Below are 15,600 nucleotides of genomic sequence, written 5' to 3' on the forward strand. Positions count from 1 at the left end.
GTTTCAGACTTTTGGCCAGGATCTGGCGTGGGGGGCGTGGCATCAACTGAGAGGGGCGTGGCATCATGAGTGACAGCAGAACAGAGAAGGCGGGGGACCTTCCTCAGTCATGTTGCCTTCAGGAAACGTAGGTTGCAGAAGTTATCAGTAGAAGTATGATTCAACACTGTATATACACCATATTCACGTGATTGGCAGTGGAAAAAAAAGACACATTTCTGTTTAAAAAGCTGTTTTAGACCGTACTTGACACCAATCGCAGTATAAAAGCAATAAACTATGCCAGACTGTACAGTTCAACAGCCACACATTAAAGTTTGACATTTCCCACTTCACATACTACCAAGTACGGTCTGAAAAAAAAAAAAGATCTGAAACTGAAAAAAAGATTTGAAACTGAAATAAAAAGTTCTGAAACTGAAAAAAAGATCTGATACCGAAAAAAAAAAAATTGAAACTGTAAAAAATAATTTTCAGGTTCAAATTTTATTTTCAAATTAGCAAAACTTTTGGCCTTGATTTGGCTCCATAAATTTTCTGATAGTTGTTACAACATGAATACAGTCAGAGGAAATTGAACGAGAGACTAAACCCTTTTAATACACATTCCTTCTTCGTTTACATCTTCAGACAAGTTATTTAATACAAAAGGAGAAACAGTGGCCTTCCTTATTAAAATGGCCACCTTTGTTTCCCAGAACATGTCATTTCTCTTAAACATTCATAGAATTACAGGTAGTCATGTCGACCATCAAGCCCAGAGGAAAAGAGTTCAGCAACAACCTTTGGAGATGTCTGGGAGTTCTTGTTGACATCACAAACCATTTCTGGAAACCTGTTTGAAAATGTCGCACCAGGTTTGTTTCCAGCAGAATTTGCATGAAAATGAAAATTCAGTAAATATACAGTGACAACGGTTCTACTGTACAATCTGGAAAAGAACCAACCCAAAACCAAACATTTACATAAAGGCAGGAAACACAAGCACTGCATCACCACAATGTGAATCACCAGCTCGGATGTGTGTTAAAGGACCCCCCTGAGGAGGACGTTCATGTACATCTCAGCACAGAAAAACACTGTAAATGTCTGATTTTATTATCGTTCTCTGATATAAATCACGAACACCTTTCAACACTGTGGTATTGACACCTTTCATCTCTCACAGATCCCATGGTTACACGAAGCGTTTGTCTTTAAGCTACTGCACAGGAGCGTTTCAGCTGGAGAAGGTTGGTTTGCGGGCTATTCTGACCACGTTGTAGGTGTTCAGTCCTGGTGCATCAAAGCCAGGGGACAAACCCTGCTTATTAAACACATAGAAGTTAAATAACTGGCCATCTTGGGCTTCCAGGGATACTGAAGCCGGACCCACCCGTAAAACACATGGGTACTCTTTCTCAAACACAACTCGGAAGACCCGCTCAACCAGGTAGTTCAGCTTTATTGTCCTGTACTTTTCTGGGATGAGCTCTTCAATCTGAGGACCGAACTGCTGCATGATCAGAACGCCGTCCTTTCCCACTTTGATCTCATAGAAGGTGATGTTGCTGTATGTGAAAAAGCCAATGTATGGATCTGGACTTGGAGGCGCAACAAGGACCTTCTTGGCTTCCCTGAAGGCTCTTTCTATGGCTGGAATAATGAAGCTGTACACCCTGGAGACGGCGTCCCTTTTCTGAGATCTGCTGCCTGCCATGAGGATGACCAGGCCGAGCTTCAGCCTGGGAACCAGGGAGAGCGTGGCAGAGTAGCCATCCAGATCTCCATCTTTTCGCACCATCTCGTAGCCCATCAGCTCGTTCACCTCCCACGGTGTCCCAGTGCGGTTTGCAAAGTAGTCCTTATCGCACCTGAAGAGCGGGGTCAGCATGATCTTCAAGGAGTCTGGCTCCAGCAGCTTGCGATGATAAGCACCCAGCAGCACCATGGCTAGCTTGGCCAAGTCGGCCGCCGTGGAGAACATCTGACCAGAAGGCCGGTACCAGCCCAGGTCATAGATCGGGGCTGGTTTCCCGTTGGAGTACACCCCCACAGCCATCTGGCCCTGCAGCGCAGCGGGAAGGTCAAAGCCGGTGTCTTCAAGCCCGAGCCGGTCCAAGATGTTGTCTGTGACCCATCGCTGATAGTCAACTCCAGCCACCCGCTCTGCCAGAACATGAGCCAGCAGAGAGAATGCGAGATTACTGTAGTGGCACCTGGAGAGGAGGACAATTGAGATCAGAGAAAAATTATCAAATTAAGAAAATAGAAGTACTGTATTTTTCATGTTAAAACATATCAATTATCTGAGTAATTAAGTATAAAGTGTCAAGTTGTTAGATCACTTAAAATGTCAGATAGTTTTTACAGCAAATATAATATGTCAAAAAGGCTCACTAGAGTTAGCCAATTAGACTTGACATTTAATTAGCCTCCCTGGGTGAAATTAAACTTGGCGTGAGATGTGTTCTACATTAATTACTCCTGGTTCTCTGTAAGTGAAAACCAAATAGTACTGTAAAAGACTGAAGTCCCAAAATGCTAGAGCTGTAGCTATTAAGGACCATGTTTGGAAGTAAAGCACTTATTTTCCTTTTAAAGAAAATAAAACAAGTCGTACTTGGTGCCTGGATCTGCCACGAGGACGTCATCTTGTAGCAGATTGATGGCAGTTTGTGTTTTTCCTTTCCAGAGCAGATTTGTGGCCCGGAGCCTCCTGGGCAGACCTGGATCATCCCACAGTTGAACATCGTTGACGAGTGAAAGCATGAATGAACAGATGAATGAAAAGGAGAATTAGAGGTATAAAAATGTTATAATTATGAAAATAATAACAATAATTCTAAATAACTGGAGCAATTATTTTCTTCATTCGTGCTTTGATGACAAACTGAGAAATGATCTTTGAATCTCTCTGCTGCCTTATTATTGTCATATTTCTTTTTCATGAATTACACAACGTGAAATTTCTGAAATGTGAAATGTCACAATGTCTGTTTCGGTACGGCTGAGGGGATTCTTGTTTGCAGGGAAACTCGGTCAGTAGTTGTGAATTTCATATACATTGCAGTCCAGCTCGTCGTGCAGCCACAGCTAAGTTAAAACTGCACTTCTTTCTGTGGATTTAATCTATCAAGTTTATAACATTTTCAAACACAACAGCCAGGGATATGAGAGCGAAAGGAAAAACTGTTGTTTTTTTGAAAAACTAAAGCTCACGGTGTCACATCACAGCAGTTTCTTCTCTGCTACAAGACAGCTCTGTCTGGAGTTTAATGTTAATATTCTTATCCACTGAATCCACATACCTGAGAGCTGGCTGGCCATCCTGCGGAGCGTAACTGAAGAGGAACGGATCTGAACCTCCCCGCTGTCTAGAAATATCAAGCCATCTGTCACATATTTCAACTCAGAGTCCCGAGTCTTCCCCAGAGGGTTTTTTATGGTGAAATTCTCCACGTATTTTTCCAAAGGATCATCTAGGGATCCGATTTTCCCATCTTCCCAAAGTCTGTACAGCATCAGCGTTGGAAAAATCTTGGATAGGCTGGCAATTCTGAAAGACGAATAAAGGAGAGCATTGTGATTGGTTTTTAATCTGGCGAAAAATAGGTCGAAGTGCATTTGTTGCCTGCTGTGCCTGTCCAGGACTAAAGTAATACATTCACACAGTAATAACGAAGACAAATGTGCACTGTCACTGTCTGCCTGAATGATTTTGATGTTTTGCTGAAAAAGGAAAATCACTTTGGATTATTGGGTAGCAAAATGGTGCTATGGTGACTCAGCTGGAACAAATGCAGCTCTGTCTGACCCGTCAGTGTGGTCCAACAGAGATGATCTGACATGTGTCCATCAGTGTCCCCAGCAGACACACCATCTCAGAATAGAAAACACGCTTATTTCTTCTGATTTTAAAACACAGTCACAAAGTACATTAAATCAATCATTTAAGTTTAACTGAGTAGCTAATGACACACTTTTCTGATACTGTATGTGGAAAACTGCAAACTTATTCGTCTCTGCTTTACTTTGCTCATATTTTCATGTGTTCTTCCAGCTCAGCTACCTTTCAACAAGCCAGTATTTGACTTACCTGTATCAAGGACCAACCTGTCTAATGGCTATGCTTTGTTTTTGGAGCATATTTGTTGAATACCTAACATCTATCACTCTGCACAAGGTTGCGTCGAAGCAGACAGAAAAGTATGTGGTACTATGAATCATGCATGAGCCCGATTCATAAATTACTCCCTTTGCAATCCACAGGAACTGAAGAATCCACGGCCAACCTCTCTTTTCCAGACTCCACAGGACAACTCCCGAGGAGTCCTTTCATGTATGGACCAGTAAGAGTAGTAAAACGAGGGAGATGGTTATAACATAAGCAGGCCGGTGAGAGTTCAGCGCTGTAATATAAACCCTAACCTTACCGAGGACATCTGGACTTTATTATACACTACAGGTTATGGTCTTTGCAGGTAGATTTTTCAACATTTTCTTTTTATTTTATTTCCGATCCCTTTATTTAAGGTGAAGATGTAAAAACAATAAATATGAACTATGATAAAGTAGATAAAGTAGATAGTATTCACTAATGTACTAAAGGAAAAGAGTGTGCTTTGATTTCAAAGGTACAAATTGCTGCTTGTTCTCGTGGGAACGGTGGGTTTATCTCCCTCGATGGAACAAAAGTGCAGAATGTGACAAATGCACTTACAGCTGGAAAAACTTTTGAAATGGATCGATGGCCCTGGCAGCAGCAGCAACTGTGAATCCACCAGAACACACAAACAAATACTGGAGACGAGCGATAATGAGGAAGACTGTATTTCCTCTGTGAGCTTATGAACTCTCATTAATCAGATGAGGGATTTACATCTTTGTGGGAGTGCTCAATAAACACAGTGACTTATAGTTTTTTGAAAAATGGTTGAGAATTTCATCCTTACAATACAGTAGAGTAATGGAGTTTAAGATAAAAAAAAGTTAAATAAAAAGAAAGAAAATGATGTGGCTTTAGTGCAAGTAAAGAATCCCAGCTTCCGCTGCATTTATATATCAAATGTTACGTACACAAGTTCAACAGGTATCTCAATGTACAGTAATACTCAGACTGATTAAATAGATGGATGCAGCCACTGGTTGTGACCCGTATCCAGTTTTTTCAGGTCTGAGTGGACACTGAAACCGATCATCAATTCAAGTTGAAATTGTTTGACTTCAATATGTGGTCCTAGATTGTGTACATATGCCCAAAGGACATGAGTGGAAACCGACATATTAGAATATTTGCGGCTTTTCGCCTGTAGGCATGTGCTGAGTGTTGCTGTCATCAGTCCGGACTGAAACAGAAGAACGTGACAACAGAACTTTACACATGTAGTCTTTTTACATATGCAGCGTGTAATGTGTAATGTAATGTGGACGGAGATATTTTCTGAAACTCTTATATGGACGAGTTTTATTTTAAAATGAAAATGTCCTTTTGAGTGTGTGTCCTGCCTCGTGGCTGGCAGGTAGCAGCTCCTGAGGTTTGCAGAAGAACATTGCTCGGTCGGACCTGAGGATACTCCACAGATCTCTCATTTCCTTGCCAGGACAATTCATTCCTGTTTTTGTGTGGAAGCGGAAGTCTAGGCAAACAAGCCTGAATTGCTGTTGTTTGAGTCAGCTGTGAGTAAGAACAATTCATTGTATTGCTTTTTTAATGCGTATTGATCCTGAGGGACTCCCCTTAAGCTCTCCGGAAGTTAAAGAGGGTTTACCAAATATTCTGAAGAGGTCTGCGCAGGGATAACCAGACAAGATCTTATTTGATTTAAGCACTTCTTCTATTCTCCTAGTTACTCAGCATTTAAATCCTTAATTTAATACTTAATTGGCATATTATTACAGTAACTAACCTGAAATGTCCAACACTGGTTTTGTTCAGCTCTCTGAGCGCTACTTTTACCGTTTCAACACAATCAGATTGTCAAGTGGTAACCCGCACACCAAATCAGTGATGACTGACTGGTATCTGTATTCAGAGCTTCAATGAATCGAGATATTAACAACAAAAATCTACAAAAACACATGATTTCCATGCCTGAAGAGGAGACATAATTTAATATCATCAAAAGTCTGTTTGATGTGTCACACTGATGATGATGAGTTTTTATTCTTAATGTTTTACAGTTTCATTTTGCTCGGAGGGAGTCCAGATTCTCTACACTGCTGTTCCAATCTTTTTTTTTTAAACTTAGTTTTAATTAATTTAACTCTAATCAAAGCCATAGGGACAATGTAGCTTTTCTTTTTCAGGTTGAAGGAAAAGGCTTAGACCCCTAGATTTAGGATAGCTCGGCCAGTCTCTCTCATACAAGAAATTGATCCATGTCAGATGTATTCCACTTTGATTTCCAGGGGGAATAGCTGGAACGCCACTGGACGGGCATGCAATCAATCCGAGAAACAAATCACATCATGTAGGCAAAACAACAACCCCCACCGGTGTCAATAAAGAAAACAAAACGGGGTGCAGCAGAGTTGGAGCACTGGAGAAAGACTGGCGTCGGTTTTGTAGTAAAAACTTGATCAAAGCTGTTATTAAAAATTCTGAAGCCACCTTTTTTTTGTATTAATATTGGCTATGTCAGATTTTGTTCAGCGAACAAGAACAAATACAAAAAGTTGGTGTTAATATTTCAAAGCCACTTATTTGAAAAGCATGCAGTTTGAACTGAACTGAGTGGATAATTGAGACCTGAGAGCATTTTCATCTCTGTTTTAATGAACCAAGGGCAGCTTGCACACATTAACATTTCCAAGTCCTGGCCACTACTCTGGTGATAATTTGATCGTTTGAATTCCAGCGTTGAGACATGCAAACTGCAAATTATCTCACTGCTACATTACTTTTCACCAGCAAAGCTTTTGCTGTTTTACATGTAAATCAGGGTTGTGGTCACCAAAGTTCAAAATAACAATGTAATTAAACATATGACAAGTTCTATGTGTCAAACCTGCTTACTTAAGCACTGGTATATAAAAATATAAAGTAAGTAGAAGAAACATGCATTTAGGGTTTGCACTTCATTAATTAACATTATAACAATTTACTGTATGCTTTTTAATGAAAGTAAAGTTCACTTGCATCCTCATCAGTTTTTGAAAACAGATATTTTGTAACATAAAAACATCTAAATTGATGAAAAGAAAAACAGTTGAATGTTTATACAGATGTTTAAGTATTGTTTAATCATTAATGTCACTGTCCAGCACAAAATATTTTTTGAGATGAACCCAGTTAATGTACTGACAGCAAGCAAAACAGCTACAAGTATGATGGTATTTATAATAGTTTTGACAAATTAAAAATTGTGACCATAATCTGTTAAAAAAAACAAACAAACAAACAAAAAAATGTCTAAACTGCAATCTATTTTATGTAGAATGCAGAAGTGATTGAAAAACCTCTCAAAGAAAAAAAACAACAACCATGAATTAGAAATTAGTCTAGTTTAAAGGCACTCTTTGTAGCAATACCGCATCTGACCGATTGGGGTGTGATATCCGAATAAAGTTAATGTCTGGCTTTCTGGCGTCACAACAAAGTGCAACTCTAGCAGGATAAAATTGTATTACATTGCTGCCACTCTTTTAAAAATGTATTGTTGGAGGCTCTTTTTTCCAACACAGCAGATTGAAATTCCCCCTTGTGGTCAGAAGTGGTACTGTTACATAGAGTGACTTTAAAATGGATACTTTATCATTTTGAGAATTTTCTCATTTGCCCTGAACCTCATGATCTGATATTTTCATATCTCATATTCTTATTCTAAGGGTGTATTTCTCTGTATTTCTCTGTATCACTCACTGTAGTTGACGGCAAATAATCAAATTCTTCTTAAAATACGGGAATATGTCATGAATGTCTTGTTTAGTTCATACGTGCTCTTTCACCAACAGGGTGTGGTTTGATAATAGAAGGGGCAGAAATCACACAATATAGCAGAAAAAAATCCTGCCTAACTGTTTTGACCTCTTTATCCATGAGGTTGAACGTTAACACCTTGAATATTTGACTCCTAAGGCAGCACCCCACGAATAGATGCCAATCTAAGACTGGTGGTCGACTCTGTGTGCAGGACTAACCTGTAAATCGTGTACTCGTTTGGTGGTCCTGATAGAGGATCGCTGGCGTTCCTCTTTCCGAAGTTACCAGTCCACAAAACAGTGTCATTCAAGACTACAATGGCAGACATAGCAGGAAGACTGATGGGGTTGATAGTCTGTCTGAGCAAAAGATCCACCTGCAATAGACAGAAATAAAAAATCTCCAAAATATTAGCTCTTTAAAGGAACGTACAAGTAAACCAGTCTAGAGTAATTCCAGTCAACAGCTTTTATGATTTGGGATATAGAAGGACTTCTAAACAGAAACATCTAAAAAGATGTAAGAATATTAGAAGAAATCCCAAAGTTAATGGGCCTTGTTTCCATTTCATGATGTATCATACTTGTTCCTCACTATTTAGGATGTAACGCTGTACTTTATTTATCTGATATGTACAGCCTTATGACACTAAAAAATGTAAAACACTTCATGACGCAAAACGATGATTAAATATAAGAGCAAGCCTGTATTTTGGGTTGCATAACTCCATAAATGAATAAAAAAGAAGCACAAAAAAGTGGATTTATTTCAGTGTACTGGAAATGTTTTCTATTTTTTCTCACTAAAACTGTCTCTTCATTTTTCACATGATTGCAGTGTTTATTTCACTTGGTCTGAATAACACTACTGTGGAAAAATCATAAACAAATACATCGAAAACATGGACAGCATTTAAATAATGCTTTTCTTGTCTTTTTAACCGCTCGAAGCTCTTCTAAATTCACTCACACACACATTCATACAGCAATCAAGTCAGACATTAACCCGGCACAGGTGTTTACTGTGATTACAATCAAATGTTTGTAGGCCCAACATTCATTTTCAGTCCAACTTTGGACGCTGCAGTGATTTAAAAGCTCTTTTCAGAGGATATAAAGGACATTTTTACTCGGCTATAAACTAGACAGACAAAATAAATATTGATGTTTGCACACTAATGAGCCCAAACTCTTCTTTACATCTCAAAAATCAGGTCCTAACGTCTTTCTTTATCGGTGGAAAATGAGCACAACCTTTAGCACGAGATTTAAATGAGCTTCTGGTAAACGAAACCACTGGATGATGAGCCAGCCTTGAAATTAATCTATTTTCAAGTTAGAATAATGGGAAAACTCCTGATGATCATTTGTGTGTGAGAGGCATCTCTCACCTTTTCGAGTGCCTCCTTGAGACTGGGAATCGGATGCTCCAGGGGAAGAGGCTCGGGAAAGCGGGGGCACATCATTTCCATTTTGGCATTGCGGGCCATTTCTTCATCTGGATGATAGATGGAAAATGAACAAAAGTCAGAAGAAATATATGAGGAAACAGGCTTTTGTAACTAGATATGTGATCAAATTTGATTTTTTACATTGTGTTGTAACAGGCTGACATGGAGGCTCATTGGTTTTCCTGCTTCCTGATGAACCTCACTGGTCTTACAAAACACAATCAGACAGGATTTCTGATGTACAGCTCCTTAATGAAAAGAGAAGTGGCCTGGTCCTGCTGTGAACTCAGCTTGCACACTAATAAGTCACGTTTCATTGGAGCCTCAAGCCACTATTTGCATGTTCATTTCAAACATCTATTATACAGTACAGTATGTGAATGATTTCATGATGGGATATGCTGGCATGTGAAAAGAGAAGTGGTTTGTTTGATTTAATTCAATCAGGAATGGATTTTTATTTAGATTTGAGGTTGAATCTTTGTCTTTAGGTTCATATATTGTGTTGCTCTCTTTTAAAGTTTTGCTTTCCTTCTTGGAAAATGTCTGTGTTCAAATCTCCGCTGCTTCATCTCAAAACTGTTTTTGCTCCCAGATTCACTGTTTCTCGTACAGAAGTCCCGCTCCCTAGTTTCAGATCTTCTCCCTCACTCAATCTGCTTCTGCTCATTGATTTTTCAGTGTATGATCACAGATCTTTTTGATCGAACCCTGTCAAAAAAATCCCCTGCCAAAAGGCTGCCACATACAAAATATCCCCCACTTTTTTGCGCTGAGAATAAATAAATATAGCGAGGTCAACATAAAAGTCTTCACAAATCCTATCTCGAACTTATTTATGCTTCATACTTTACAAATGAAATAAACTATGAACACATCTTTTTATAGAGTGAACTGGGATATTTGTGATGCGGTGGGATTTCATTCACTTTAGACTGAATATAAAATATCCTGACATTTTTAATCATCCTTTCGCTGCATGAGCTCATCCATTATATTTGTGAATTCATTAACTTTGACGTCTAGATGATAGAAGTAACATTACCATTACTGAACACAATTATAATGAAGCTTGAATTGATGTTTTTATCTCAACACACCGTAACTCTTTTTTTTATTTTGGAATGAGCACAATATGACAACATATGATTCAATTCAAAATCAATTTAAAGTACTTTATCAATCCCCGAAGGGAAATTAATTTTCCAGCGCAGCCCATCCCAGAGAGAAGAATAAACAAAGAAACAACATAGGACACAGGCAGATGCCTGAGGGGTCGCAGCAAACCTCCGGAGGAGATGCTGCGTATCGTGTGTTTGGGATCATCGTGTCGTTGTGTGACTCGATTTGGCCAAGTTTTAGTTTAGTAGTCCGACAGATGGTCTCACATTTGACCCTGAGATACTCGGGTATACAAAGGCTCCACAGCTCAGGTCCTGTGGCTGAAAAACAGCCCTAAATCATCAACTCTACACCACTGAACTTGGCAGATGGTATGAGGAGATTATGGTGCAGGGTTGTGTTTAGTTTTCACCATAACTGTCAGTGTGCAGTGAAGCTTTCCCCTGATTACCCTTCTACATCAGCCATACATGTGAAGTACTCTTTTGTAATTTTGTAATTGATACTTTTATAAACTTTAACATTTGACATTGTTGCATCAGCAATGTCACTTAACTGTTACACCATCTGACCTCGGAGTGAACTCATGGGAAGAAGGTCAAGTCTTCCGCTTGTGAATAATCCTTTTTACTACAGGAAGATGGATTTCAGACTTTTAGGGGAAATAGCAGTGTAACTTTTCCTATATTGATGAGCAGCATTAATCAAACCATCATGATGCAAACACGGTGTTGAGCGATGTGCGTACGCTGAAGAATCAGCATCTTACAGCTTTCGGAGATTCTGAAATTACACGTCAGCATGTTCACAGCTTGTGATCCCCTGGTGCACAACATCGTCTCTCACAAGAGTTGTAATGGTGTAAAGAAAAAGTTTGCAGGCATTTATTTTACATGTCGGTTTCAAGAAATATCTGAGAAAACAACAGCTGCACTATATATGAATAAAACTGTTCTCTGAGCTCTTATGTTTGCTAGGATGGTGCCAATTACACACAACCCCACCGAGAAAAGCAGCTGTGACTTGTTGAATACTTACTGTACACACAGGTAAAGATATTTTACATAACGTTTTGGGTTGTTGAAGGTAGCAGTTGGGACTGACTGTTTATTGAAATCAATATTTTGGCTGTGATGTGATGCAAATGTTTTTCCTTTAATGTTAATTCGCTCGATTTTAAATGAACTACATATTCATAAAACGCAGGTTTTCAGGTTGGCCGGTGGATTCTGTTTTGAGTGAAGTCCCTCCATGAACACAAAACAACGCAGAGATTAAATGTTTTTGCAAAGAGTGTTGGGGAAACGTCAAAACCATCAGCACCAGAGAAGCTGGAGCCTTGAATGAGTCAGACCTCACAGTCCAAAAACAAAGTTACAAGCAAAGCAAGGTCGTATGATTTTGTTCCCGGTTGAAGCTTTATGTGTTTAAAATGTTTAAATACCTCAAAAGCCTTTTGAAAACTGATAAAAGGAAAGATGACTAGCTTCAAGACATGAATGAGAAAAGATTTCAGCAGAAAGAGCCTCAAACAACATGTCCCATCGCCTGACATCATTCTTGGAGTGAAGTTGGACTTACCAGGCAAAACTTTTGGCAGCTGATATTGCCAGAGGAAGCAGCCTGTCATCACCAGTGACAGAACGAGGAAGAACAGCAAACCCAGCCGGGTCCATTTCACCTTCATGTTGTTGGTTTTAGAAAGCCCTTCGAACGTCACAGCAGCCGTGGCAGCAGGAGAGGGAAGAGCCGCCTCAGCCGGGGCTGGCTGAAGTACAGAGAGACAAGCACACGGACGATGAAAACAAAATGACAGGAAGGTAGCTCTGAATGTGTGAAATGTTTAATTCAAGCAATTCTGTTTACACAGTTGTTTGTATTTGGGGTTTCAGCCTTGGACTGAATTTCCTCTTCCATGATGATTTCAGTGGCACAACCAGACGTACATCCTCGTCAACGTGCTCAGAGTCAAAGTGATCCCCGCTGCACTTAAACAGTACTCACCACCTGATGCTTCGTATAGGCCACACCAGAGCAGGATTAGCACAGAAACAGAAATCTTCTTATGCTTCTATCAACATGACGAACATGTACTCAGAGTTGGTTCTAATATGTAAGCAATTCCTACTTCCCAAAAGGCACTAAATGGTATCCCGTGGAGGTTTCCCGAGCAGGAGAAAGGCACCGACATGAACTCTTGTCTCTGCTTTCTCACTCACTATGCTGTAATCTCGGGCCACTGGCACTCCCGTTCCTCACAATTAAATTTCCTCTCTAGCAGCCGCCGGCTGTTGACATCATAATCCCCAGATTTACTCCACCAAAGCGGCCAGGAAAGTCTTAATCCCTAATCCCTGTGAATCAATTTACTCTCGGCGGGCTTTCGCCCGACAACGAGTCACATCAAATGACTAAGATGGCACCTACTCGGGCCAACGTGAGCTGAGATGGAGTGTCGGGGGGAGCCCGTTTGCCAGAAGATAATCTTTAGTGTGTAATCATTGGGGTGAAGCTAATTTCGACCAACTGTATTATATCATTTGGGAGACTAATTGTGAATTCAGATAATGACTTTGGAAGGTATATTTCCCTTTTTTCTTTATTATTTTCTTCATGGGGTTGCAGCTGTAAGTGCTTAGACTACTGTAACAGCGCTTAACAGGCATGGTAGCGTGGTGGCTTAGTGGTGAACGCTGTTGGCTCATGGCGAGAAGGTTCCTGGTTTGACTCCCGGGCCCAGCGGGAGTCTTCCTGTGTGGTGTTTCCATATTCTCCCCACGCTTGTGTGGGTAGTCTGGCTTCCTCCCAGAGTCCAAAAACATGCACAGGGTAGATTTATGATTATACATTGCCTGTATCTGTGAGCCTGTGTGGTTGTTTGTCTACTGTAGACCGGCAACCTGTCCTCAGCGCACCCCTGCGTTTTACCTGCAGCGCGCTCCAGCAGAACTCCAGCAGAACCCGTGACCCTGTACAGGTCAAGCAGGTATAGAAGATGGACGGATGGATTTAACAGGTAAATTCTGAGCATCAATAATTTATTGTATGCTTAAAGACACAAAAATGACGACTGTAGCAAGGCTAGTGCTACGGGGGTCACCAGACAGGACAGAGGACACAGGGTTTAGTGCAGCAACTCTTTTATTCTTCCACCCAGACACTCGTGCACCAGCAGAACCTCTAGCAGGGACCTCTCCCAGCAGAGCCCTTGCTGGTGTGCAGCTGCTCTTTATGAAGGCAGGCAGGGTGGAGAGGCTGATTGGGCACAGTGGCTGCTCCTCCACCCTGCCACAACGACACAAATGCAACTGCGTTAATTATTATTTCTACCGTAACATGTCTAAGACCCCGTCCACACGTAGCCAGGTATCTGCTAAACCAAAGATATTTTCCTACGTTTGGACCTGTCATCCAAATGAAAACGCAAATAAACAAGTGTTTAAAAAAACTCCGGGCAAAGTGAAGATTTTTGAAAACTTTGAAAACAACAACAAATCTGCTCTGACGTGCGACCTTTGTTTACTACAGAACTACAGATTATCCAGCATCTGTTCTCCAAGCTATTTATTAAATAAATGGTCTCTGCTCTTGACCACCGTTTACTGCGTTACACCAACGCAGAGCGTACGCCGTAGCCTACGGCGTAGGCTACGGCGTAGGGCTGCGTCGATAACGCGGCAGCTCCGTGGCGGGACACGGGGGGACTCGGGCTCGTTAACCGAGAAGGAGACGCGCCTGCCGGGGAAGCTGCGCCGCAGAGATGCAGCTTCCCCAGGAGCCGCAGATGATATACAGGTTTGGAATGCTTATGAATGTGGTCGAAAACGCAGATCTTCGGTTATGTGTGGAAGGTTTTTTTTTTTAAAACGATGTAATGTGGATACAAATTATTTTATAAACGGAGGGGGGGGAAATATTTGGTTTTAAAAATACCCGGCTACGTGTGGACGGGGTCTAAGTAAACTTTATTAGCATAATTCAGAATATTTTTTAGGATTTTAGCAGTTTCCATTAAAGCTGTTTTCCTGTGCAACTCCAAAATGTAAACATGATTTATATTTCATTACACAGATCATAAATGTGTAAAATGTAGCATACCATCGTTGACAGCGCATTACATAATGTGTTGAAACTGAAAGCTTGCATTACACCAATAACATCATGTTTGTTGTTGTGGGCAGATAAAGTTTGAAGGACAATAAGAAAAGGACTAAGTAATGCTTTTAGGGGAAGTGGTGGAGATATCCACCTACCATGCATTAAACCCTTTGATGCAACAGTGGGAAGTTTAAAGTCTACAATTTTAAGTGGTTTTGGCATATTTTATTTTATTCTTTTTTACAGTTTCTGTCACTGCCTCGTTAGGTTTCGGCACACATCGTATTTGGTTTGATTTCTGCTCACATCACAGCACTGAAGCTGCTCCAGCGCTCTAACACCTCTGGTGTTGTTAGATCTTACTGCAGCATTTGATAACGTGGATCATGAATTACTTTGACATAGACTGGAAAAGTGGGTCGGGCTCTCAGGAGCCATCAGTACGTGGTTTAAATCCTGCTTAGACAGCTGCTTAGAAGACAGGGGGCTGTGTAGTGCTGTGTCCTTTATGTATGCATTTTTAATATAATCCAGCATATTTTTAACACTGGCAGCTCATAAAAAACATGTTCAAGGCAACAAGCCCTGGCACAAACAAGCCCCATGCCACAACACAGAGCTGACGGGTTGACTGGAGCAAACACGCTCTGCAGTTAGAAGAGGTCACACGAAGCAGGTCACATGTGAGCCTCACCACCAACAGCTGTCCATGAGTGACTTAGCTGGTGAAAAACTACAACTATGTTCACAAAGCACTGTGTCTAATGCCATGTGGGCTTCCCATGCACTTCTGTAAGAAAATGAAGGGTTATCCCCAGCTACCAATTTATAGTTGCGTAAATAAATAAATAAATAAATAAATAAATAAATAAATAAATAAATAAATAATTAAATTTAATAATAATTTAATAATTAAATTCCATATATATATATTTTTTTTCTAAATAAATAGAAAATCTATTAAATTAAATAAATGAATGAAAAACTAATTAAAAATTAAATAAAAAAATTTTAAATACAAAATTGG

The 15,600-nt window shown here is 40.2% G+C and overlaps 1 protein-coding gene across 4 annotated transcripts in view; it reads right to left on the minus strand.

Moving 5' to 3' along the window:
- Positions 1–574: 574 nt before the first annotated feature.
- lactbl1b (lactamase, beta-like 1b) overlaps positions 575–15,600 on the minus strand; it is a 69,213-nt gene continuing 54,187 nt past the window's right edge. For 2 of the 4 annotated variants that reach the window (XM_061726939.1, XM_061726938.1), the window contains exons 3-8: positions 12,057–12,243; positions 9,294–9,400; positions 8,122–8,279; positions 3,291–3,538; positions 2,603–2,708; positions 575–2,198 (exon numbers count right to left, since the gene is read on the minus strand). In XM_061726939.1, the coding sequence (XP_061582923.1) occupies positions 1,220–2,198; positions 2,603–2,708; positions 3,291–3,538; positions 8,122–8,279; positions 9,294–9,400; positions 12,057–12,243 (1,785 nt within the window). In that variant the 3' untranslated portion in view covers positions 575–1,219. Of the gene's footprint in view, positions 2,199–2,602; positions 2,709–3,290; positions 3,539–8,121; positions 8,280–9,293; positions 9,401–12,056; positions 12,244–12,341; positions 12,721–15,600 lie in introns of those variants that run through there. The other 2 variants (XM_061726941.1, XM_061726940.1) reach the window with 2 other exon arrangements.

Source organism: Cololabis saira, chromosome 8 (assembly GCF_033807715.1).
Source record: "Cololabis saira isolate AMF1-May2022 chromosome 8, fColSai1.1, whole genome shotgun sequence".
NCBI lineage: Eukaryota > Metazoa > Chordata > Actinopteri > Beloniformes > Belonidae > Cololabis > Cololabis saira.